Genomic DNA, 25,621 nt, shown 5'->3' on the forward strand with positions numbered 1-25,621 from the left:
AATAGCGAAATTTGCTGGAAGAGTAAGAAATCAAGATATGCATTTTTTAAATAAAATAATGGAAATGGTTGGTTGAATATTTCCAGAGAAAATGATTGTAAAATTGGTGAAATGTATAAAATCAGTGAAATGTATTAAGTCCAAAAGTATAAATAAAAAAATATTTTAAAAAAGCATGCATCTCAGCGGCAGGATCATTTTGGACATGGCTTCCTGGAGAACAAGGAGAGGCTTTGTCTTGAGTCACATCCACACCAGAAACAGGCAGCCCTGTTTAGGGAAAGTTTTTAGTATTTGATGAATTACTGTATTTTAATCTTTTGTTGGAAGCCGCCCAGAGTGGGCGGGGTATAAAAAAAGCCAGATGGGCGGGGTATAAAAAATAATTTTATTATTATTATTATTATTATTATTATTATTATTATTATTATTATTATTTATTATTTTCAAGAACATGGCTCCCCCCCCAAGTGCTGGGAGCTGTAGTTCACACCCCTCACTGAGCTACAATTCCCAGCACCCTTCACAAACTAGTTCCCAGCCCTGTGCTTTGGGTGTATGGTACGGATTGCCTGCTTTTCCTCTGTTCCCCTGGAGATCTTTGAAGGCGATGAAGATAGCCAGCTAAAGCTGCGGTACCGGTTGGAAGACTGATCGTCTCCCAGAGCACTTCAACAGAAGGAAAAGAGCTTAGGAAGACACCCACAAAGCATTAAACATGTGGCATGTCAGGTTAGCAGAACCCAAGCGCAGAGGTCAAGTTTCCTTTTCAGCACAGTGCAGGCTGAATAGAGACGTCTTGGGATTTGTTGAGGTTAAACGTGTTCAAAAGTAACAGACCATCAAGCTGGGCTTCCATTTTAATCTGTGGTGGAGAACGTAGGAAGGTACCTTCCACCGAGTTACACCATTGGCACATTGTCACCTTTTCACCAAGCTGCGTGGCAATAGTCTTGTAGCCCAGTCCAGCCTTGTGCAGGTCTACAATCTTGTCCCTGACACCCTTGGACAGCTCTTTGGTCTTGGTCATGGTGGCTACTTTGGAATCTGCTTGATTGATTGCTTCTGTTGACAGGTGTCTTTTGTACAGGTACTGTTAACGAGCTGGGATTACAGGTAAGACCTCTCCCTTACAGCAGGTGCTTCTAATCTCAGCTCGTTACATACAGTGAAGATACCAGGTAGCCTGACATCTGGCTGGTTGATAGGGGATCAAATATTTATTTCACTCATTATAATGCACATCAATCTCTGACTTTTTGTCTTCTGGGTTTTTTTCTGTTGTTATTCCGTCTCTTTTGTGTGCATGCACACTTCTTCAGAACAAACTTAGTTGGTCACTAAGGTGCTACTGGACAATTTTTAAATTATTTTTATTTATTCAAACTCTTGGACTACACCGAAAAGGCAAAACTGACCAGAAAGCTCAGGAACCAAGAAGACAGAAACTTCAAAAAAGAATGGGAAAAAATTATAATTTATCTTGGAGACCACTGTAAGCAGATGAAAACAGTAGTAGAATTGAATCATAGAATCATAGAGTTGGAGGAGACCACAAGGGCCATCGAGTCCAACCCCCTGCCAAGCAGGAAACACCATCAGAGCACTCCTGACATATGGTTGTCAAGCCTCTGCTTAAAGACCTCCAAAGAAGGAGACTCCACCACACTCCTTGGCAGCAAATTCCACTGTCAAACAGCTCTTACTGTCAGGAAGTTCTTCCTAATGTTTAGGTGGAATCTTCTTTCCTGCAGTTTGGATCCATTGCTCCGTGTCCGCTTCTCTGGAGCAGCAGAAAAACAACCTTTCTCCCTCCTCTATGTGACATCCTTTTATATATTTGAACATGGCTATCATATCACCCCTTAACTTCCTCTTCTCCAGGCTAAACATGCCCAGCTCCCTTAGCCGTTCCTCATAAGGCATCGTTTCCAGGCCTTTGACCATTTTGGTTGCCCTCCTTTGGACACGTTCCAGTTTGTCAGTGTCCTTCTTGAACTGTGGTGCCCAGAACTGGACACAGTACTCCAGGTGAGGTCTGACCAGAGCAGAATACAGTGGCACTATTACTTCCCTTGATCTAGATGCTATACTCCTATTGATGCAGCCCAGAATTGCATTGGCTTTTTTAGCTGCCGCATCACACTGTTGGCTCATGTCAAGTTTGTGGTCAACCAAGACTCCTAGATCCTTTTCACATGTACTGCTCTCAAGCCAGGTGTTACCCATCTTGTATTTGTGCCTCTCATTTTTTTTGCCCAAGTGCAATACTTTACATTTCTCCCTGTTAAAATTCATCTTGTTTGTTTTGGCCCAGTTCTCCAATCTGTCAAGGTCGTTTTGAAGTGTGATCCTGTCCTCTGGGGTGTTAGCCACCCCTCCCAGTTTGGTGTCATCTGCAAATTTGATCAGGATGCCCTTGAGTCCATCATCCAAGTCGTTGATAAAGATGTTGAATAAGACGGGGCCCAAGACAGAACCCTGTGGCACCCCCCTAGTCACTCTTCTCCAGGATGAAGAGGAACCATTGATGAGCACCCTTTGGGTTCGGTCAGTCAGCCAGTTACAAATCCACTGAGTGGTAGCATAGTCAAGACCGCATTTTACCAGCTTCTTTACAAGAATATCATGGGGCACCTTGTCAAATGCCTTGCTGAAATCAAGGTAGGCTACATCCACTGCGTTCCCTTCATCTACCAGGCTTGTAATTCTGTCAAAAAACGAGATCAGGTTAGTCTGACATGACTTATTTTTCAGAAATCCATGCTGACTATTGGTGATCACAGCATTCCTTTCTAGGTGCTCACAGACTGTTTGCTTAATGATCTGCTCCAGAATTGCAGGAACACTTGTAATGTAGCAAGTAGTATGGAGATAATGGAGTTATATAAAATATGGTCTATTGAAAAAATATGCAGTAGAAAAGGTTAAAAATATGACCCCTGGAGGGGAAGGTGAGAAGCCCAGAGATTTGGAGAAATCTTTAAATGTGGGTGTACTGTATATGGTTGTATTGTTATAATTTTATACTTGTAAAATCAAATAAAAATATTTTTTTAAAGAAAGGGAACACTGATTTGCACATGCTAATTTAAACACAGGAGCATTTATGGAAATAAGTTATATATGCAGAAACACAAAACATCTCACCCTAGCCAGGAAGACTGTGTCTGCTCAATCTGTTGTCTAGGTGTTCACTGTTGATGGGCAATTTCCAAGGTCCCTCCCCTATTCCCTTATTCTTTATATTTAAACTATTCTTTATCTTTGAACTGGACTTTGACCAGAGCGTCCTTTGAGCAGAGGATGCCTTCAAATCAAGGATTTCCATGGCCACCCAACTTAGCAAGAAAAGGATGGTTACAAGGGCCCTAAGTCAGACTATCCTCCACCAGGGCCAGGGCCTTCTCAGTGATGGCTCCGACCTGGTGGAATGCTCTGTCGCATGAGACTAGGGCCCTGCACGACTTGATCTCCTTCCACAGGGCCTGTAAGACAGAGCTATTCCGCCTGGCCTTCAATTTGAATCCAGCCTGATCTTTTATTTCCCTTCTCTTCCCTCCCCCTCCCCTTTTATGAAGATCACCCGCTGTGAGACCCCACAGCTAATTCTCCCCAGCCTCCTCGCTGGCCCAAGCAGGACCAATTCAGCCAGCGAGCTCTGGGGATTATCTGATTTTTTATTTTTATTGTTATTCATGTTTTTATACTGTATTTTATGCTGCTTTTATAATTATAAAGTGTTTTAAAGTGTTTTAAATTTGTTGTTAGCCGCCCTGAGTGGCTTATTATTATTGTTAATACAACAATGGTTGCCTCAATCCAAAAGATCCCACCTCAGGTAACTCTGAGGCGACTGTCAGCAGGCAGAGATCACTACGAGGGACTTTGGTAGTGAGCAAGTGAAAAAGACAGTACAGTTTGATATAAAGAGAGTGTTTTCTGGTACCTTAATGACTAACAAATGTACTGCGGTGTAAGCTTTTGAGGACTCAAGGCCATTTCATCCGATACAGAGGTGTAAGATTTCACTTCAAGCCTTTGGCAAAGTAGGCCTGAGAACATGAAAAAGACTCAAAAAGGGGGGAAACTTCCAGAGGGGTAGAAGTGTTAATCTGTGCAGGAAAAGCGAAGTCTTGTAGCATCTTTAACCAGTTTATTATGGTGTAAGCTTTGGGACGCCTGCTTCTTGGGAGAAAAGCAATGATGAACCTAGACAGCATCTTAAAAAGTAGAGACATCACCTTGCCAACAAAGGTCCGTATAGTTAAAGCTATGGTTTTCCCAGTAGTGATGTATGGAAGTGAGAGCTGGACCATAAAGAAGGCTGATCGCCGAAGAATTGATGCTTTTGAATTCTGGTGCTGGAGGAGACTCTGGAGAGTCCCATGGACTGCAAGAAGATCCAACCTATCCATTCTTAAGTAAATCAGCCCTGAGTGCTCACTGGAAGGACAGGCCGTGAAGCTGAGGCTCCAAGACTTTGGCCACCTCATGAGAAGAGAAGACTCCCTGGAAACGACCCTGATGCTGGGAAAGATGGAGGGTACAAGGAGAAGGGGACGACAGAGGACGAGATGGTTGGACAGTGTTCTCGAAGCTACCAGCATGAGTTTGACCAAACTGCGGGAGGCAGTGGAAGACAGGAGTGCCTGGTGTGCTCTGGTCCAGGGGGTCACGAAGAGTCGGGCACGACTAAACAACTAAACAACAACAACAAAGCTTTGGGAAACAAGAGTCAGCTGCACAAAAGCTTACTCTAGGAGGATGGGTGGAGAAAACACACACGCACAAATACTGATAAATTACACATTTTAATGAACTACTGTGAAATAAAACGTTACATTGAGTTTGGCCGAGAACACTGGAAGTGTGGTTTCAGGTTCTGACAAGTTTTAGAATGCTTTAAATAACAGCAAAGGTTGAAAGCCAAGGCCCTTGTAGTACTGTACATATAAATAAACATTATCATTGGGGTATCATCTTAAGTTGGGGAAGTGGAAGTGGCTGATAGCTTGTCTACTGCTCCAGAATTGGACCCTTGCTGGCTTGCTTGAATGTGTGCTTCCAGCTCCATCACAGTCCAACCTCAGGAGAAGGGAGGGAGGGAGGGAGGAAGTGCCGCAATGCAAACAAGACCCGTGTCTCAGCCAGACTCCTACTTCTCTGTGGAAAAGGCCCTTTTCATCAGGGGCGGGGGCGTTTTCCCAACATCAAACATCATTTCCAATGGAGGATTATTGAGGCAGCACCAGTCAGGGATGCGGCCTGTCTGGTTGTAGTATTCTTTCGACACAGAACGACTGCCCAGGATGTCTTGGAGGGCTCCAAAGATTGCTCCTGTAACACGGAACAGAAAGCAGGAATTAGAGAGTCTTGGGACAAGAAGTGTTTGTTTCATTGGGCTTCATTTGAACTTGGGCAATGCAGCACCTCTGGAACGATCTTGGTATGGACTCAGGGCTGGAGTTGTTATTGTTATTATTAATTTATTATTATTATTATTAATTGAATTTATATACCGCCCTAAACCCGGTGGTCTCAGGGGTCTCAAATAATAATAATAATAATAATAATAATAATAATAATTTATTATTTATACCCCACCCATCTGGCTGGGTTTCCCAAGCCACTCTGGGCGGCTTTCAACAGAACACTAAAATACAATAACCTATTAAACATTAAAAGCTTCCCTAAACAGGGCTGCTTTCAGATGTCTTCTAAAAGTCTGGTAGTTATTTTTCTCTTTGACATCTGGTGGGAGGGCGTTCCACAGGGCGGGTGCCACTACCGAGAAGGCCCTCTGCCTGGTTCCCTGTAACTTGGCTTCTCGTAGTGAGGGAACCGCCAGAAGGCCCTCGGCGCTGGACCTCAGTGTCCGGGCAGAACGATGAGGGTGGAGACACTCCTTCAGGTATACTGGACTGAGGCAGTTAAAGGTCAGCACCAGCACTTTGAATTGTGCTCAGAAACGTACACACAACGTAAAAGATCACAATGTATAAAATCAAAGTAAAAACAATAACCCAATTGTTGGGATGCAGCCAGGGGCAATTTGCCAGCCCCCAGCTGGCCCCACATCACCGACCGGTAAGCTGGGCGGATCTCCAGTCCTTAGATCAGCATGAAACTGCGACCCACAGCTTCAGAAGCCTTCAGAAGCTGGAGCACCCACACTCAGCAGAGTAAATAACACTGCACAACAGAAGTGGCAGGAGACGGCTGCGTGAGCATATTTACAAGCTGTTTATTCAGCGTACATCACGACAAAAGGAAAAACATGTCTTCTCCCCTTCATGTCCAAGCAATAGCTATACACCAAACGGAAGTTCCCAGCAAGCTGTGCTGGAGTGTAACCAGACATGTGACATACAACAATCCACACATCTGTTCTTAAGGTGGAACAAGATATCCTAAATCCAATAATGCCCTCCCCCCAAAAAACAGAGCCGTATTTTAAAAGGGTACAGGATGTCGATCAGGTCAACCAAAAGCCTGGTTAAAAAGGAACGTTTTTGCCTGGCGCCTAAAGGTGTATAATGAAGGCGCCAGGCAGACTTCCCTGGGGAGAGCATCCCACAGACGGGGAGCCACTGCAGAGAAGGCCCCGTTCTCGAGTTGTGAGCCCCTCAAAGAATCCCAACGTTAACTCGCAGGTGTCTCAGACTTACCTCCTAACCAGGCCACGCAGTTGGGCTTGGCTGGTGGCGTGTGCACTCGGAAGGTCTTGGATGCCAGCGTCTCCTTATACTTGGGCTTCTCCACCAGGTGCCTGATCTCTGCCATTAATCTGTGCAGGAATCCTGGCAACATGGCGGTGCCGCCAATCACCAGCAAGTTCTCAGCCAGCTGCTTCCTGGTGTCTATCGGGCACTGGCAGAGAAAGGGAGGAGAGAAAATGATTCACTCGGGCCACGGGCTCAACAAGGGCTGGTGTGCAGCTTGCAGGTTCACCACAATGTCCCTGTGTGTGTAGCGATATAGTGATCTGGGGCGGGGGGGGGGAGGGAAAGGGGGCAGCAGATGGCAGGGAGTGGAGCAGATCAAACAGAGGATTGGCAGACAACATGACTGATACTGTGTGGCTGCCATGAGGTTCGCTGTAGCTTTGCTAAGGAAGCTTATCTTCTGCTCCTGGACAGAAGGGTCAGCTAGTTTGCAGGGTGAGTGCGCTCTGTATGGTGGGGGTGGGAGATTCATCCCTGGCGGAGTGGGAGAAAGCAGGAGAAGCAAATTGCCAACCACAGTACCTCAACCAGTGAATCCAGGATCAAAGTAGCCACTGATTTTTCTTCGTTGTCCTGCTCAAAGAGTATTTCGACGACAGAATCCCTGTTGGAAAGAAGCAAACGGAGGCTTTGAGTAATCCAGGCTTAGAATAAGGGATCAGAAGACGCCGCCCAACTCCTCCCAGATGAAAAACCAAAGGGACAAAATTGACATTAGGACACCCCCACGGGGCAAAGTTTGTTGCTCCTTCTGTTTGGCTATGTGGGTTTACAAGGCTGCCGGCTGAGCCGTCAGGGAAGACAATTTTTTTTTTTAAATAAATGTTTATTAAAGTTTTACAAAACAAAGAGTTCATCATTTCACATAGATCATTCCATTAATTAAAACCCACAGAAAAATAAAAAAACAAAAATATATAACACAAAAAAAAATAGAAAAAAGAAAAATCCACTTTAAACAGTTACAAAATTCCTTATCCCTCTGTCCTGACCTCCTCACATCTCCCTTTTTTGTGTTCCTCTTTATTCATCTGATTCAGCAAATTCAAACCCATCTTCAAACCATGCTTACAAATTATGTTTTTCTAATTATTATGTCCCAAGTTTTCATTATCTTAGCCCATTCCTCATCTTATATACTAAGACATAATTTTATTCTGTTCATAACCCCCTTCTCCTTTTTGAAAATTTACTTTTCATTCACATTTAACCAAATCCCACATGCCCTGTTACCTTCACTTCCCACATCATGTTAACACTCAAACATTTTGCAATATTTTTGTAAATAGTCCTTAAACTTTTTCCAGTCCTGTTCCATCAATTCTTCTCCCTGGTCCCGGATTCTGCCAGTCATTTCAGCCATCTCCATGTAGTCGATCACTTGCACCTGCCATTCTTCCACGGTGGGTAGATCTTGTATCTTCCACAGGGATGACAATGTTTTGGATAGCGGCCGCCACGTTTGCACAGCAAGTCAAAAGAGAGCAGCGTTTTTCTATCTCTCTCTCGTACTACTAGAACACAGGATAAAACTACCGTATTTTTCACTCCATAAGGCGCACCGGACCATAAGGCGCACCTAGTTTTTAGAGGAGGAAATCAAGAAGAAAAAAATCATTTTTTATCTAACCTAATTGCTCCATTCACGTGCAAAATCTTCTCTCCGTCCAACGGATAGTCCACGTCTGGAGGTGGAGTGGGGCGCTGCAATACAAGAGAGGCTGTCAGAAGGCAAAAAGCGAAAGAGAAGGCAATCAAGTTCATTCTTATTGAATGGGGAAACCCAGCTCCTTCATCACATACCTCAGCGCTGCCGTCGATGTTGAATTTCGCCGCCTGGATTTTCAGCCCCCGCTGGAGGTCGCTCACGAAACAGGTGCGAACTTTGGAGACGAGCAGAAATGGTTTCAGAACTGTTCTCAGCCTAACAGTCTATACCAGTGGCTCTCAACCTGTGGTTCCCCAGTTGTTGGACTACAACTCCCATCATTCCTGAGCTCTGGCCTTGCTAGCTAGGGATGATGGGAGTTGTAGTCCAACAAACATCTGGGGACCCACAGGTTGAGATCCGCTGGTCTATACAGTCCTTTTAATGGGCGCACGGATGGGAGGTTGCCTGCTATTAGCATGTCGCTTGAGGCCCAGGTGGCCTCACTGTTGCAATGTGCCTTCCATCAGCTTTGACGGGTGGCCCAGCTGCACTCCTATCTGGAAAGGGATAGCTGAACTTCTGTTGTCTATGCTTTGTATCCTCTAGGCTGGATTACTGCAATGCATTTATATGTGGGGCTGCCTCTGAAGACTGTTCAGAAACTTCAGCTAGCGCAGAATTCAGCGGTCAGGTTACTCATCGGAGTAGGCCGGTTTGAGCATGGGATTTTTTAAAATTTAAATTGGATTTTTAAAAATTTAAATTGGATTTTTAAAATAAAATGCTTTTGGAGGAAAAATCTTTCTAAAGATAGTTTTCTATTTGAGTTACATTATAGTCCAAAGGCTATTCATCAGAAAATAAGGATTTGTTTTAAGTTTTTCATGTGTGCTAAAACTCAGTTAAGGTGTTTTTTGTTTTAATTATTTAACCACATCAGTTAACAAACATGGATGCATATGCTATAATGTTATTGCTTTAGTTAAATAAATTATTTAAATGGTTATTAAGGAAATGATTACTTTTCTCCTTCCAATAAAGTACAGCAGAAAAGTTGTCCAAATACAGTTAACTTATTAAACCTCACAATAATAATCATGATTATTTGTCTATGCATTTCTAATAGTATAACCAAATCAGTAATTTTTGATATAACTGTAAATACTACTCTGAAAAATTATTATTCCAAAAATGAAACCTTTATCTCGTTGTAAATATTAAGATTATACCAGCAAGAATGAGGCAATCTATTAAAATCAAGGCAATCCATTTTAGGAATGGTTTGCTCCCTCTACCGAAATGGAAGGTGGAAATTGCCTTGCGAAGTTTACGAATCTGCGCTCCCTTTCCTGGGAATAAGTCCCAACCTTTCTCAATACATTTTATAGCTCTAAAGATGGCAATTTCTGGATGAAAGGAAAGCTAAGGTTTGTATAAAGGCAGTCATTTTACCTTTGATGTCTTCTACAATGTCTTCTGGAACAGAACCTAAAATACAGGATGATGATGATTATTATTATTATACCCCCCCTCAAGGTGGCTTACAGATAAAATAGGTTTTGCTCAAACAGCATCAACAGAACTGTAAGCACCCAAAGACAGAATGCACTTAGAATTTACAGTGGTGCCTCGCAAGACGAACGCCTCGCAAAACGAAAAACTCGCAAGACGAAAGAGTTTTCCGTTTTTGAGTCGTTCCGCAAGACGAATTTCCCTATGGGCTTGCTTCGCAAGAAGAAAGCCCATAGGGAAATCTCCGGGGACCTCTTTTAAATGCTGGCGGTGGGGATAGCTATCCCGGACCGCTTTTAAAATGCTGGCCGTCGGGAGCAAAGACTTTCGCCCACCGCTGGCCTTCAGAAGAGGTCCTGGACCTCTTCTGAAGGCCGGTGGGGGGCAAAAGTCTTTGCTCCCCCCCGCCTGCCTTCCCGGGATAGCGGAGAAGTGTAGCGCGTTTCTCCGCTATCCCGGACGGCTTTTGAAGGCAGGCGGGGGGGAGCAAAGACTTTCGCCCACCGCCTGCCTTCAGAAGACCTCCGCTGTCCCGGGGGCTTTTAAAATGCTGGGGGTCGGCAGCGAAGGCTTCGCTGCCGCCCGCCAGCATTTTAAGATCGCCCTGGGACAGCGGAGAAGTCTCCGCTGTCCTGGGGGCTTTTAAAATGCTGGCGGTCGGGAGGAAAGCCCTCCTGTCCCCGGAGCTTGCGGGGTGGGAGGTGGGGAGAAGGGCTTTTCTTCCCACCACCAGCCTTCAGAACAGCCTTCTGAAGGCTGACGGTGGGAAGAAAAGCCCTTGTCGTCGTCCCCCCCCCCAGCCTTCAGAAGAGGTCGGGGGACAGACTGTCCCCGGATCTGGTCTGAAGGCGGTTTCCATAGGAACACATTGATTGATTTTCAATGCATTCCTATGGGAAACTGTGCTTCGCAAGACGAAAAACTCGCAAGAAGAAAAAACTTGCGGAACGAATTAATTTCGTCTTGCGAGGCACCACTGTAGTACAAATGAGCAGAAGAGTCCTTCAGAATAATCCAATTATTAAAAAGATAAGCCTTTGGTCTGATCCAGCAGATGGGCTCTTATGTTTTCAACCAACATGCTCATGGTTGGAAACCAACAGATTCAGTAATGCATGTGGATCACTGCTTCTTAGGGGCAGTAAGAATTCATGAACTGACACTCCCTTGAAAGGGTTACAGAAAGGTAGCCGTGTTGGTCTGCCATAGTCAAAACAACATTCCCAGGACATTCTATACAAGATCTCAAAGTAGCTGTTTTACTACAAAGGAATTTCAGAAATAGACTGGAAAGAGAAGCTGCTGAATTGCAACTCATTACCAAACTTAAAACCATGGAGAGACCTGGTCTGAACAAAGACATTGGATTCTTATCTCATTATACATGACAAAGCCATTTTTCACCTTCTCACCCCTTGCTTTTTCCTGTAAGACCTATTGCAGTCGTTAAGAGTCGTCAACAGGCTCATCACAGCTATCTGCCAATCACCCATTCCCACCACCCTTCTGAGTAATACCCCTCCCCACCTTCTCACTATATAGAAGGATCTGGCAACTTCTGTTTCAGTGTATCTGAAGAAGTGTGCATGCACACGAAAGCTCATACCAAGAACTAACTTAGTTGGTCTTTAAGGTGCTACTGGAAGGAAAAAAAATTTTGTTTCCCTTGAAAGGGTTTACTTTCTACTTTTCTTTTAGTAACAATAATCAGATGGGAGGTGGAAAATGAGCAAGGTCCCAACTAAAGAAGAATGGCAATTTAAGCTGATGGAATATGCACAGATTGCAGACTTAACATATACAGGGGAAACTCAAAAAATTAGAATATTGTGGAAAAGTTCATTTATTTCAGTAATTCAACTTAAAAGGTGAAACTAATATACGAGATGGACTCATGACATGCAAAGCAAGATATGCTTCTACTTCTCAGAGGTCCAATATTGCTCTATTTGCAATCCTGGTTTTGCTGATTTCAATTAATATTCTAATTCTCTGAGATAGTTAATTTGGGGTTTTCATCTGCTGTACGCCATGATCATCACAATTATAACAAATAAAGGCTTGACATATCTCACTTTGCATGTCATGAGTCTATCTCATATATTAGTCTCACCTTTTAAGCTGAATTACTGAAATAAATGAACTTTTCCATGATATTCTAATTTTTTGAGTTTCACCTGTAGAATAAGAGAACAAGAAGAACACACGTTTAAAGAAGATTGGAAAACGTTTACTGTATATATGGAAAATAATTGTGTACAGATGAAAACGCTGGCAGCATTAAGATTAATTCAACAGTGTAAATAATTTTTGATGGACGTAATAATGGAAAATTGGTATGGTTTTTGTAAAATATGCAGGGATATAAGATATGCAATCTGAACCATGGAAAGAGACGGGAAGTCATTGATATTTCAAGTATGTAAAATGTTTATCTGAAATTGTAAAACAGAAAATTTAATAAAAACTATATTTTTAAAAAATCGAATGGGAGGAGAGGGGATTTAGCTCATTCTCCTCTGAACAGTTCCAATATGCAACACCCGCCTCTCATTAATTGTAATAATAGTTACCCATCACCGAGGGAAGGCTCTGTCCTTTGGTGGTTCCTGTATCCACAGTGCTTTGCTCCAGCAGCTGGTACTCCAGTTCTCTAAAGGATTGCAAAAAAAGTGATTTAGCAAAAAATAGCATTCAGGCAACACGATACATACGCACAACAAGCCATTTCCAACTTTCTGCTCCTAGTATTTATGAGACGGACAGTGGCTCACCGCCAGCCAGTGTTAACTATTCCACAAAGGCCTGCAAGGCAACTGGAGGATGCTGACACGTTTCAGATGTCATGCTTGGAGGACTGGTGGAAAATCTTTCTCCTTATGAGCAGCAAAAAAAAGCTAATGCTATTCTAGGCTGCATCAACAGAAGTCTAGCGTCCAGATCAAGGGAAGGAATAGTACTGCTCTGTTCTGCCTTGGTCAGACCACACCTGGAATACAGTGTTCAGTTCTGGGCGCCACAATTTAAGAAGGATATTGACAAGCTGGAATGAGTGCAGAGGAGGGCAACCAAAATGCTAAAGGGTCTGGAAACCAAGCCTTATGAAGAACGGAAGGAGGAGTTGGGCAAGAGGAGACTGAGAGGAGATATGAGAGCCACCTACAAATATCTAAAGGGACGTCACGTGGAAGATGGAGAAAGCTTGTTTTCTCCTGTTCCAGTGGATTCAAATTACAAGAAAGGAGACTAAACATCAGGCAGAACTTTCTGACAGTAAGAGCTGCTTGGCAGTGGAATGGAAGGTTGTGGACTTTCTTTGGAGGTTTTTAAGCAGAGGTTGGCTGACTATCTGTCATGGATGCTTTAGTTCAGATTCCTGCATTGCAGGGGGTTGGACTAGATGACCCACAAGGTCCCATCCAACTTTGCAAAAATATTTGCTGTCAACTTACTTGTGAATGGCTTTTCCTCCCAATGGTAGCGCCCCCCAGCAGTTCAGAACTGGAATTCCTTCATAGATCTGCAAGCAGCTAAGGATGTTTCATGAATAGTATTTAGGATATACCAGGTGCAAGAACCACACAAGCACCATCTTTCTAACAGCTGCTTCCTTCTCCATTCAATCAAATGACAAGTCAAATGGGCCAAAGAGGCAAGAAGACAAACTTATATTGTTTGGCTCCAAATACCGCAGCCCTGAGCTCTCCAAAAGCTTGAGAAATGTCTTTTGGAGGGCTGGATGCAGTCCAGTGACACACTATCTTTTTGTTTTAGTTACAGGTAGGTAGCCGTGTTCGAATCCCCGCGGCGGGGTGCGCTCCCGTCGCTCAGTCCCAGCGCCTGCCAACCTAGCAGTTCGAAAGCACCTTCGGGTGCAAGTAGATAAATAGGGACCGCTTACCAGCGGGAAGGTAAACGGCGTTCCGTGTGCTGCGCTGGCTCGCCAGATGCAGCTTTGTCACGCTGGCCACGTGACCCGGAAGTGTCTTCGGACAGCGCTGGCCCCCGGCCTCTTAAGTGAGATGGGCGCACAACCCTAGAGTCTGTCAAGACTGGCCCATATGGGCAGGGGTACCTTTACCTTTAGGTAGCCGTGTTAGTCTGCCGTAGTCGAAACAAAATAAAAAAATTCCTTCCAGTAGCACCTTAGAGACCAGCTAAGTTTGTTATTGGTATGAGCTTTCGTGGTCTTACAGGAAAAAGCAAGGGGTGAGATGGCCGAGATGGCTTTATCATGTATAATGAGATAAGAATCCAATGTCTCTATTCAGACCAGGTCTCTCCATGGTTTTAAGTTTGGTAATTAGTTGCAATTCAGCAACTTCTCTTTCCAGTCTATTTCTGAAATTCTTTTGTAATAAGACAGTTACTTTGAGATCTTGTATAGAATGTTCTCCTATTTTTAGCCATCTCACACATTGCTTTTTAATGTAAGCCCAACTGCAGTCGTTAACAGTCGTCAACAGGTTTACCACACCTATCAGCCACTCCCACCACCCTTCTGAGTAATACCCCTCCCCACCCTCTTCCTATATATAAGTGTCTGGTGACTTCTGTTTCAGTGTATCTGAAGAAGTGTGCATGCACACGAAAGCTCATTCCAATAACAAACTTAGTTGGTCTCTAAGGTGCTACTGGAAGGAATTTTTTTATTTTGTTTCGACTATCTTTTTGTATTCACGATATGGAAAGAGGGAGAATGTGAGACAGAAAGGAATGGAATTGTGATGAAAGCATGTTGCAGAAGCAGGTGTGACCTCATAAGGCCAGCATGGGTAAGAATCAAGGGTCTTCCGAAAGTTTGGCAAAGACAGACATGAGACAAACAGGCCTCCCGTTCAGGAGGTTGACTGTGTGAGTTAAATGTCTTGATTAATGTTTTCCTCCTTAAGTAGTCACACCGGAGGGTAAAAAAAAAGATACAGGGAGCACCATGCTTTCTGTATAGCCACAATCCAAGACCATAGCAGAATTGATTCCAAGGGTCAGGAGAGACATCAGGTGGCCTGGGGCAAAGAGCACCGAAGGAACCTGGAAGGAACACAGAGGTGGCAGGCTGAACACATTGCAAGAGAATTTAGAAGGTCTGGAAGCATCAATTACCTGCTTTTCTGAGGCAACTGGTAGCTAAGGTTCAAAAGGATATGGGCTTATAAAACTCTAGAAATTTCTATACAGTGGATGCGCGGGTTGCGAACGTGATCCGTGTGGGAAGCACGTTTGCAAACTACAGTGTTCGTAACCTGCCGCGCCGCGTGTGCGCACGCACGGGTTGCGATTTGGTGCTTCTGCGCATGTGCAAGCACCAAAACCAGAAGTAACCAGTTCCGGTACTTCCGGGTTTGGCATAGTGCACAACCTGAAATCGTGTGTAACCTGAGGTATGACTATAGTACCATATTTTACCATCTTGAGCTCTCATATTCAAATAACCATCATGCAGCGAGACAGGCTACTGCTCTTCCCTTTAGATGTATTTGAAAGAGAGAGCTAAGTCCCATCTGCATGATACATTTAAAGCAGCACCACTTTAGAAAGCCATGGTTTCCCCCAAAGAATCCTGGGAGCTGTAGTTTTCTATGGGAGCTGGGAGTTGTTAAGAGACCCCCAGGTCCCACACAGAGCTACAATTCCCAGAATTCCCTGGGAAGAGTGATTGTTAAATCACTATGGGAACTGCACCCATAGAAAACTACAGCTCCCAGGATTCTCTGGGGGAAGCGGCCAACATGTTTACAGTGGTAGGACACTGGGTTGGGCATATAGTGCAGATGGGACCTTAAGAGTGTTTGTAGCCTGGGGCGCCCAGGACACCAGATTGGAGAAAGCTGCCCTTGTGATAAGCTGGCCTTTTGGACTGGTGGCGCCAGTGTTGTGGAATGCCCTCCCTGCCGAAATATGAGTGGCCCTCATCGGTATTGGCATTCCGCCGGCTCTTGGAAGACACAGCTGTTTAGACAAGCATTCTCCTGCTCTCTTGATCTGAAGATCCTGTTTTAACCACCGTGCTGTTTCAATGGGCTTGCTGCATATTTTAACTATGGATATTCATTTTAATGTTTCGGTGAAATTGTGTCTTTTAATTACGTAGATGCTTTTATATTTATAAACAATCATAATAATTCAGCACTCCTCTGCAGGTGCATGGGCTCTGATGTACACACAAATCTCCCCGTTGCTCACTAGAGCTTCCTCTTGCCTTTGACTAGCTCTGCGAATACCTGTCTGCCCTGCCTATTCAGGTCAGTATGGAAAACTTTGCGAGTGAGGATGCTCCATAAGGACCACTGGGGCAGATACAGGGTTCTAGGCTGCACCACCCAGCAGGTTCATGTTGGAACTGCAAAGGCAGGTGTCCAGCACCTGGCCATCCTGCTAAACTCCATTTTTAAGGGGATTGCTTTGCAGGTGCTGCCGTGGAACTGAACCAAGACCCAGGCTTTGGCCATTATTCAACGGTTAATACAGCAGCTACTGAAAAGCCCAGGTGAGCTCAGCAGCTGCTTTCCCCACAAACAAGCCAAGAAACCTAGACAAGTAGACAGGCAGCTGCAGCAGACGTCTGGAATGTATTACCTCAAAGTATTTGAACAAAACCCTTGTAAGCGTCTCTCTGAAATGGGAAGGGCACAGTACAGACTCCACAATCACAACACGGCGGTCTCGGGGGTTTACCAGCAAGTGCCTGAAAAGTGAATGGATGAGACCAGAAAGCAGAATCAACAGCTGGAACCTCTTCTTGTAAAATAAATCACCCCCTGTCAAGACTTTGGTGATTTCCACAGTCACTCAACATAAGCTGCAATCCATTGTATGGGATTCAATCCCTTCAAACACAGTGGGACTTACTTCATTGCAGACAGGACTGCACAGCTAATTAAGAAAACAACAGGAGCCAGAAATAATGTTGTATGGATGGGACTGGAATGGGAGAATGGGCAGAGCCACATGTTGGAACACTGCCTCTTGGCACAGAAAAATATGAGGAAGGAGACCCAGTCTTCCCTTACTTACAGGCAGGAAAACAGATTTTGTTGCTCTTTAAAGTTGCTATGACCTTTCTGAGACAGAACATTTTCCTCATTGTATATGAAGAGCTTAATTCCAAAAGGGGCTTAAGTCAATTTTGACAAAAAAACCAATTTTGACCTGTAGATGTTTCCGTGAGTCCTACCAATACAAAGTAAAAAATCTTGTATAAATTTTGGGCCTATGTCATTGTTAGCAAGCCTTGAAAATCGTGTTTGCATTTAAAAAAGGCCCTAACCAGTAATAATTTTCTTCCAAATGGAATGTTAGTCAAAACTGACTCAAGCCCCTTTTGGAATTAAGCTCTTTGTAAGGCATGGGCGGAGAAACTTTGGCTTGTGGGCCGAATAAGACCCAGTACTGGTCCCAATATGGCTTGCGAGGCAGTCGCCCCTACCCAAATCATGCCCACCTGCCCCACACCTTATATCATATGCAGTAATGCACAGATTTTGCCACGAAGGAACAATCAGGACTTCCAAATGAACTCCTGAAAGCTAGTTTACTAGCAGGGCTTGCTGACTGATCGACTCTTGAGTGAGCCAGATTTAGATTAGCTGCACTATGGAGTTTCTAGTGGGAAACTCCCTAGTGCTGTCGAGGTGGTTTGCTGCCTGCAGGAGTCTGTTATTTTGTCTTCAGACACATTTTGGGTTCAAGTTGCATTGCAGATGGACATTTTTCTTCTAGAAACACTGTCGTTGTGATATCAGGTGACTTGGCAGGTGACTGGCTTGCAGGGGACGGGTGGGTCCAATATTATCCAGTTTCCAATTCCTGATACAAGGTTCCAGCCCATCCTGGCTTAGTTTAACGTACAAGCCAAAGCACAGAATTCCTGTGTCTTAGGCTACGTATGATTCAAAGAGTCCTGAAGGTCAGAATGGTCTTTGAGGTGCCTCTTACCTGTTTTACACAGACAATCTGAGCTCAACACTAAGAGCAGCCACCTCCCAATTCTGGGATCCTCTTCACAGACGCAACACCAAATTATGTACAATTCAAATGCGGATGTAGACTTTATAATGCTTGATACAACCATTATGGTACTGTATTGCAACAGGATACCTAAGCAATCCATTTCCTAGTCAATCACTTGTTAGAGGAAAAGTCATTACAGCGGCATATCCTACCTGAAGTATAGCATGTGGATGAACTCCTTCAGGTACGAATATAACTCCTCTGTATTGATGTTGTATTGAACAACTTTGACAGGCTGTGAAAGAAGTCCATTTGAAACAGTTTTAACATCGTCATCACGCACACTGATTTGGCTTCAAAAATAAGAACAGGTTTCTTTCTCAATAGTTGTAATCTAGTGGGAACCTAGTGAACTTTTTCCTGTGCAAGACCCCTATGCAGGCAGCCCAATACTGGTCTAGCTAACAAAGTGCCTCCTCCTCAGTCTCTCTCTCATCTCCTAGTCCAGTCCGCCTTGCTTAGGGTAAGATGCCATCCAATGTCACTACTGCCACCTGACAACTGGTGTTTAGCTAGGAAGATTATTCGCAAGACCCCAGAGAGCTTAAGCACATCCTTCAACCCCTTGTATTTATGGCTACACCAGTTTAAGGGCACATGACTTGTCATCCTATCCTATGAGGAGGTCTCAGCAACTTACACAGAAATGCAGCATCACTTGTCCCAGTAATTATACAGATATTGATAGAGAAGGTATTACATCTGATAAATCTGTCGAACACAGGACTTATTTCAACTTATTTCAAAAATAAGGCCCAGCCATTTTTTATGTTTTATTTATTGTAGATGGATGATGGCGGGATGTTTTCGTTCCTGAACTCAAGCAACCAAAACAACTAAATCTTGCTTCCCTGTCTTTCCTCCATTTCCTTCCCAGCGTTGAACTTCAGATTATAATCTTCTCAGGACACAATAACAATAATACTAAAGAAAAATTAACGTTAGCGTTATAGAAGTTACCACAGATAAAATACCTTAAATGGATTTGCATTCAATAAGCTTTTAATATACAGCAAAAGTCAGCCGTTTAAACAAAAAAAAGGGGGCCTACCTTTGAAATTCCAGGTTTCTTTATTTCGCTAGGGATAACACATCTTGGCCCTGTTTCGCCTGCAAAGCCACACCTGGAATTTTAAGATTGAATAGTAAATGTGTGTATTTCTATAAATATTCCAACCTATTCCAAAGAACTTTGTCTGGATTGGCAACAGAAGAAAATGTTTTTAGCCAGCAACCCACAGTGTCTTTAGTAAAGGCAGCAGCACTGGGGTTTTTTTAATTTTGGAGAAAAGGCGAGTGAGAGGCAGCGTGATAGAAGTTCGTAAAATCACATTATGGCGTTTTGGAGAGCGAGCATGCGAGCATGCATCAATTTATTTGTTGCTGTTTTTTAATAATAATAATTGAATTTATATACCGCCCTATACCTGGAGGTTTCACAGAATAGAATCAAAAATATAAAACCACAAAATACATATCATCTCAGGATGATACTACTACTACTGCTAATAATAATAACAGGTATTAATATACCACCTTATACCCGGAGGTCTCAGGGTGGTTCACAGAATAAAATCAAAATATAAAACCACAAAATACATAATCCAAATAAAAGCAACAGCCCAATAACCCCCCTCCTTTACTTAGTGCCCTTTTTGATTCATTTGAATGAAAAGAGGCCTAGAAATAAACCAAAACCAAACCAAAACCAAATTTCCAGGTCTGCGACATCCCTCCTGGGAGTAAATAGGAGTGAAAGGCAAAAATATGACATCATCTTGCAAAAGGAGAGACGTCAACACATCACGTAGTTTTGTGTTTATATCTTGTATTTTTATGCTGTGATCTGCCCTGAGATCTATGGATCAAGGGCGGTAGAAAATATTATTATTATTACAGTGATACCTTGGGTGAAGTATTTAATTCATTCCGGAGGTCCGTTCTTAACCTGAAGCACCACTTTAGCTAATGGGGCCTCCCACTGACGCTGCGCCGTCGGAGCACGATTTCTGTTCTCATCCTGAAGCAAAGTTCTTAACCTGAGGTACTATTTCTGGGTTAGCGGAGTCTGTAACCTGAAGCGTCTGTAACCCGAGGTACCACTGTACTGGGCCGAGGCCGTTTAGGGCTTTAAAGGGCTTTAAATATGACATATGTTCTCCATTCCCCAATACAGTGGTATTTCGGGTTAAGTACTTAATTCGTTCTGGAGGTCCGTACTTAACCTGAAACTGTTCTTAACCTGAAGCACCACTTTAGCTAATGGGGCCTCCTGCTGCTGCCGTGCCGCCGGAGCACGATTTCTGTTCTCATCCTGAAGCAAAGTTCTTAACCCAAGGTACTATTTCTGGTTTAGAGGAGTCTGTAACCTGAAGCGTCTGTAACCCGAGGTACCACTGTGTTGTTATTATTATTAACGAGAGGGGGCGGAGAGGGCAATAACAACAACAACAACAACAAATAAGCGAGAGGGGGGCGGGGAGGGTCGGCGACGCCCAGAGGAAGAAGGAGGCGGGGGGGGATAAATCGAGGGACGCCTCTCACTTGGTGAAGGCCGCGCCCAGGTCGATCACCACCGCGGTCTTCTCGCCGCCGCTCCCGAGGCCCTCGTAAAGCGGCATCGCGGCGGCTGCTCTCGGGACGACGACGAGGAGGAAGAAGAGGAGGCAAAACCCCAATAAATGCCAGTATGGGAAAAGAGGAGGGGGCTTTCTTCACCGGGTGGCGCGCTGAGCTGAATGGCTGGCGGGGCGGGGGCCTTTCGCCTCAGCAGGCGCGTTTCAGGCTGCCCAACATGCCGCCTGATCCCGGGGGTTATTTATAACGCCCTCGTTTCTTTCCGCACGTCTTCTCCTTAACTCCACAGAGTTGTTGTTGCTCGTCTGAAGAGTCACAAGCGCCCCTCGTTTCTCCTCGCCGCCCTTAGGTTCGGCAGGCAATGCGGAAGACACCCCACCGCCGTCGCTGGGCGAAGAGTTGAGGCTGGCGGCGGAAAGGGGAGAGTAAAGGGGGCGCAGTCTAACGAAGTGGAAGCCACATTTCCGGGTGTCGTTGGGATGCTCGATAGGAAATCTCCCACTTGGGTGTCAAGGCTGGTGGTGCATTCACACAAGGATGAAGAGTGGTCATGAAATATACTTTTGATGATAAATGATTGAAACTGCAAAAGAATAACAAGCTAACCATTCCCTGACGTGTTTTTAGGGATGCTAATTACAACTGATTGGTTCAAAATTGGGAAAGGAGTACGGCAAGGCTGTATATTGTCTCCCTGCTTATTTAACTTATATGCAGAATTCATCATGCGAAAGGCTGGGCTGGATGAATCCCAAGCTGGAATTAAGATTGCCGGAAGAAATATCAACAACCTCAGATATGCAGATGACACAACCTTGATGGCAGAAAGTGAGGAGGAATTAAAGAACCTTTTAATGAGGGTGAAAGAGGAGAGCGCAAAATATGGTCTGAGGCTCAACATCAAAAAAACGAAGATCATGGCCACTGGTCCCATCACCTCCTGGCAAATAGAAGGGGAAGAAATGGAGGCAGCGAGAGATTTTACTTTCTTGGGCTCCATGATCACTGCAGATGGTGACAGCAGCACGAAATTAAAAGACGCCTGCTCCTTGGGAGAAAGGCGATGGCAAACCTAGAGAGCATCTTAAAAAGGAGAGACATCACCTTGCCAACAAAGGTCCGTATAGTAAAAGCTATGGTTTCCCCAGTAGCGATGTATGGAAGTGAGAGCTGGACCTTAAAGAAGGCTGATCGCCAAAGAATTGATGCTTTTGAATTATGGTGCTGGAGGAGACTCTTGAGAGTCCCATGGACTGCAAGAAGATCAAATCTATCCATTCTGAAGGAAATCGGCCCTGAGTGCTCACTGGAAGGACAGATTGTGAAGCTGAGGCTCCAGTACTTTGGCCACCTCATGAGAAGAGAAGACTCCCTGGAGAAGACCCTGATGTTGGGAAAGATGGAGGGCACAAGGAGAAGGGGACGACAGAGGACGAGATGGTTGGACAGTGTTCTCGAAGCTACCAGCATGAGTTTGACCAAACTGCAGGAGGCAGTGGAGGACAGAGGTGCCTGGCGTGCTCTGGTCCAGGGGGTCACGAAGAGTCGGACACGACTAAACGACTAAACAACAACAACAACAACAACAACTAATACGCCCAGTCGCCTAATACGCCGGAATCTATGGTATTTACCATTTCAAAGGAATAATTAGGCTACCCAGAAAAGGCAATCAGATAAGGCATTTTCAGGTATCCTGGCAGACAGGAGAGAAGCAACACACTCAAATTTCTGCTGGGGACCATCTCTTTCTGTGATGTATGTATGGTGTTTTGGGGGGTGGTCTTGAGCTACAGGGGAGGCAATTTCAAAAGTCTATATAAAAGCTTGCGCACCATGAGTTTGACCAAATTGCTGGAGGCAGTGGAAGACAGGAGTGCCTGGCGTGCTCTGGTCCAGGGGGTGATGAAGAGTCGGACACGACTAAACGACTAAACAAACTTCATAAATCCTTTGTCAAGTCCTGCATCTTTTGCGTTGAACCCCAGACTTCCCGCCCCTTCTTTACACACACACACACACACACACACACACACACTTTTAAAAAGGAAAAAGTTGCTTACAGGACAACTAGGCATGATCTCCCTTAATTACCGTATTTTTTGCACCATAACACTCACTTTTTTCCTCCTAGAAAGTAAGGGGAAATGTCTGTGCGTGTTATGGAGGGAATGCCTACGGGTGGCATGCCTACAGATTTTCCTCCTCTAAAAACTACGTGCGTGTTATGGTCGGGTGCGTGTTATAGAGCGAAAAATACGGTAAGCGTCATCGAATTATCTCTTAAGTTCTAGTATTGGAGAGAGGGAGAAAAACATCTCGTCCACTCCCAGAAAAACACATTATTTTATATACCTCTGTCATGTCTCTTCTTTCTTGCCTTTTCTCTAAACCAGGAGTCAGCAAGCTTTTTCAGCAGGGGGCCAGTCCACTGTCCCCCAGACCTTGTGTGGGGGGCCCAGACTATATATCTTTTTTTTTGGGGGGGGAATGAACGAATTCCTATGCCCCACAAAGAACCCAGAGATGTGTTTTAAATAAAAGGACACATTCTACTCATGTAAAAACATGCTGATTCCCGGACCGTCTGCAGGCAGATTTAGAAGGCGATTGGGCCGGATCCAGCCCCCGGGCCTTAGTTTGCCTACCTATGCTCTAAACCAAAAAGTCCCAAATGATGTAAGTTTTCCTCATAGGGCAGTTGTTGCATCCCTTTAGTCATCTTTTGTTCTGTGAACCGTCTTGAGACCTCCGGGTATAGGGTGGTTTATAAATTCAATTAATCATCATCATCATTATTGAAGTATACTTGGAGTTGAGAGTGGATTTCATGCTCTTTATTCAGCTCATAGTGGTGAGGAGGAATGGAAGTTCCCCCAGAATGTCTGCTTTATATACATTATTTAAACAATGGGCCCCAGGTGATTGGCTAATTCTGGGATTCTCCTGTAGGCCAATCAGGTTGCGGATTCACTTCCACTTGGAGCTGGATTAGGTGGCTCCTGTGGACCAATCAGACTGCTGCATTCTGGAGCCTATTGTTTTAGGACCAATCAGACTGCTGCATTCTGGAGCCTATTGTTTTAGGACCAATCAGACTGCTGCATTCTGAATCCTATTGTTCTAGGACCAATCAGACTGCTGCCTTTTGGATCCTATTCAACTCAGTACATAACAATCATCACCATCTTGGTTGCCCTTTTCTTACTATTTTCTAGCTCTAAAGATATTTCCTTTGTACAATGGCATTACGATATTGGAAATTTTATTTTCAATCATTTTCCTAATGATCCCTAACGATTGAATTTGCCTTTTTCACAGCTGCTAACTTCTGGGTCTGCATCGCCATTGGGCTGTCCACTACAACCCCAAGTTCTTGTTCCTGGTCAGTTCACCTCCAGTTCAGACCTCAGGAGTATGTATGTGAAATTAGGATTTTTTGCCCTGATGTGCACCCCTTTGCACTTGCTTATAATGAATTGCCTTTGCTATTTTACTGTCTATTCATGCAGTTTAGAGATATCATTTTGGAACTCCTTGCATTCCTGTTTTGTTTTAACCACCTTGAATAATTATGTTGCTGGCATCCGTCTGTCTGGAGAGACAATGGAAGAGTGTGTTCTTGTGGGTTGAGGTCAAACTGAATGGTTATGTACCATGAGGAAAACTGAAAATTTTGAGAAATTGTGCTTGGCAGATCGAGTATTTGAAGAATAGGTTGGGATAAGGAAGAAGAGAATTAAGAATACGGCTGGAGGTTATTGAAGAAACTCTGGGGATTATTAGACTCTCTTTCCAATGGAAGGATGGGCAGATACAAAATTTCATTTTTCATTTTCCCCCCATTTCACTTTTAATTTGTACACTGGCTTTCTATATTACTATACGCAAGGCGGTTTACAAGCTGAAGAAACAACAAAATAGACAGCAAAGATCACACACCTAATAATCTGATCCAAAACAGAAAAGTCAGAATAAAAACATAACTTTAAAAGAAACAACTTGTATAAAACAAAGCAATATTCAGTCATCCATTAGAATATAATAGTAAACAGTAAGATTAAATATCAGCAAATAATAATTAAATAGTTTATACTTAACAATTACAATAAATAATTATTAAACTATAATCAATAAAAATAAGGCAAAATTTGTACAATGGCACTTCATGGGACTTATCCAATAAAGCTGAATAGTGGAAGATTCAAGGTGGTCAAAACGAAGCACAGTAAACTTGAGACTTAACACTCATTTACACACTTGGCAAAAACATTTTTTAAAAAAATTAAAGGGGGCAGAATACAGGTGGGGATCCGGGGGGGGGGGGAATGATAGATAGATAGATAGATAGATGATTGATAGATAGATAGATAGATAGATAGATAGATAGTTTATTACGGCCATAGGCCCATATTCAATACATCATACAGCAAAACAAATATAACAAGATAAAATTAATAAATTAAAATACATTTAAATCAAGTACATCTCAAACCGTATATTTCTAAATTCCATTAAATAAGAACAATATAGCGCTTAAGGTATCAAATTATCAATATATATCAATATTATTTAAGCAAAATCAATAGTCATAGAGTAATCCATTTTTCCTCTTATATGCTAATACTGTTATCAGAAATCTGGCAACAGAAAGGGACCTACTCGGATCAGAATCTTGCAATAAATGTATTAGCTGTGTTTCCAAGGAGTCACCTGAGATTTCCAATAATAAAGGGGACAAAAATCTGATCCGAGAAACTGAATGTAGTGAACAACAGAATAGTATATGTTGTAAAGATTCAATAGATCTGTTATCACATACGCACACCGCTGAGATCTGCCCATTGGAAAATCTATTATTCAAGACATTGGAAGGAAAGGCATTAAATCTTGCCTTAATAAAGGCATATCTGTGGGCCGCTACAGACAAAGAAGTCAGATAAGATGGTATCTGCTGTGAGGACACTATGCCAAGATTTAATAGTGAGCAAGTGCCACTACCCAAAATGATGTTTTGTTGCAGGTCAATCTCCTCGAGTTTTTGAGTGAGGGTTTTTTTTTGCTGTGGCTAGGTCCAATTCCAATAATTCTGATGGAGACAATCCATAGGTCACTATTTTAGAATGGATCTCTTTTGCCCCTA

At 43.6% G+C, this 25,621-nt stretch overlaps 1 protein-coding gene across 2 annotated transcripts; it reads right to left on the reverse strand.

Moving 5' to 3' along the window:
- Positions 1–4,795: 4,795 nt before the first annotated feature.
- On the reverse strand, positions 4,796–20,643 carry ACTR10 (actin related protein 10). 2 transcript variants are annotated; one of them, XM_053391719.1, is made up of 13 exons: positions 20,446–20,641; positions 18,953–19,025; positions 18,054–18,136; positions 16,468–16,576; positions 14,815–14,922; positions 13,344–13,411; positions 12,465–12,544; positions 9,832–9,867; positions 8,532–8,611; positions 8,359–8,432; positions 7,251–7,332; positions 6,672–6,873; positions 4,796–5,340 (listed from the first exon to the last, which is right to left on the reverse strand). In XM_053391719.1, exons 1-13 carry the CDS (start codon positions 20,520–20,522, stop codon positions 5,159–5,161), a joined length of 1,254 nt encoding a protein of 417 aa, XP_053247694.1. In that variant the 5' UTR covers positions 20,523–20,641; the 3' UTR covers positions 4,796–5,158. The 2 variants fall into 2 exon arrangements, with proteins under 2 accessions (XP_053247694.1, XP_053247617.1); XM_053391642.1 differs by having other exon boundaries at positions 8,359–8,611; positions 20,446–20,643.
- Between the last annotated feature and the right edge of the window lie 4,978 nt (positions 20,644–25,621).

Source organism: Podarcis raffonei, chromosome 1, assembly GCF_027172205.1.
Source record: "Podarcis raffonei isolate rPodRaf1 chromosome 1, rPodRaf1.pri, whole genome shotgun sequence".
NCBI lineage: Eukaryota > Metazoa > Chordata > Lepidosauria > Squamata > Lacertidae > Podarcis > Podarcis raffonei.

Bases quoted from the DNA above. Each gene is read 5' to 3' on its own strand.
- ACTR10 (XM_053391642.1), bottom strand. From the start codon at position 20,522: ATGCCGCTTTACGAGGGCCTCGGGAGCGGCGGCGAGAAGACCGCGGTG. The intron at 19,026-20,445 runs GTGAGAGGCGTC...TTAAAATTCCAG, and splicing joins CTGGGCGCGGCCTTCACCAA to GTGTGGCTTTGCAGGCGAAA. The intron at 16,577-18,053 runs GTAGGATATGCC...TTCACTTTTCAG, and splicing joins ATCCACATGCTATACTTCAG to GCACTTGCTGGTAAACCCCC.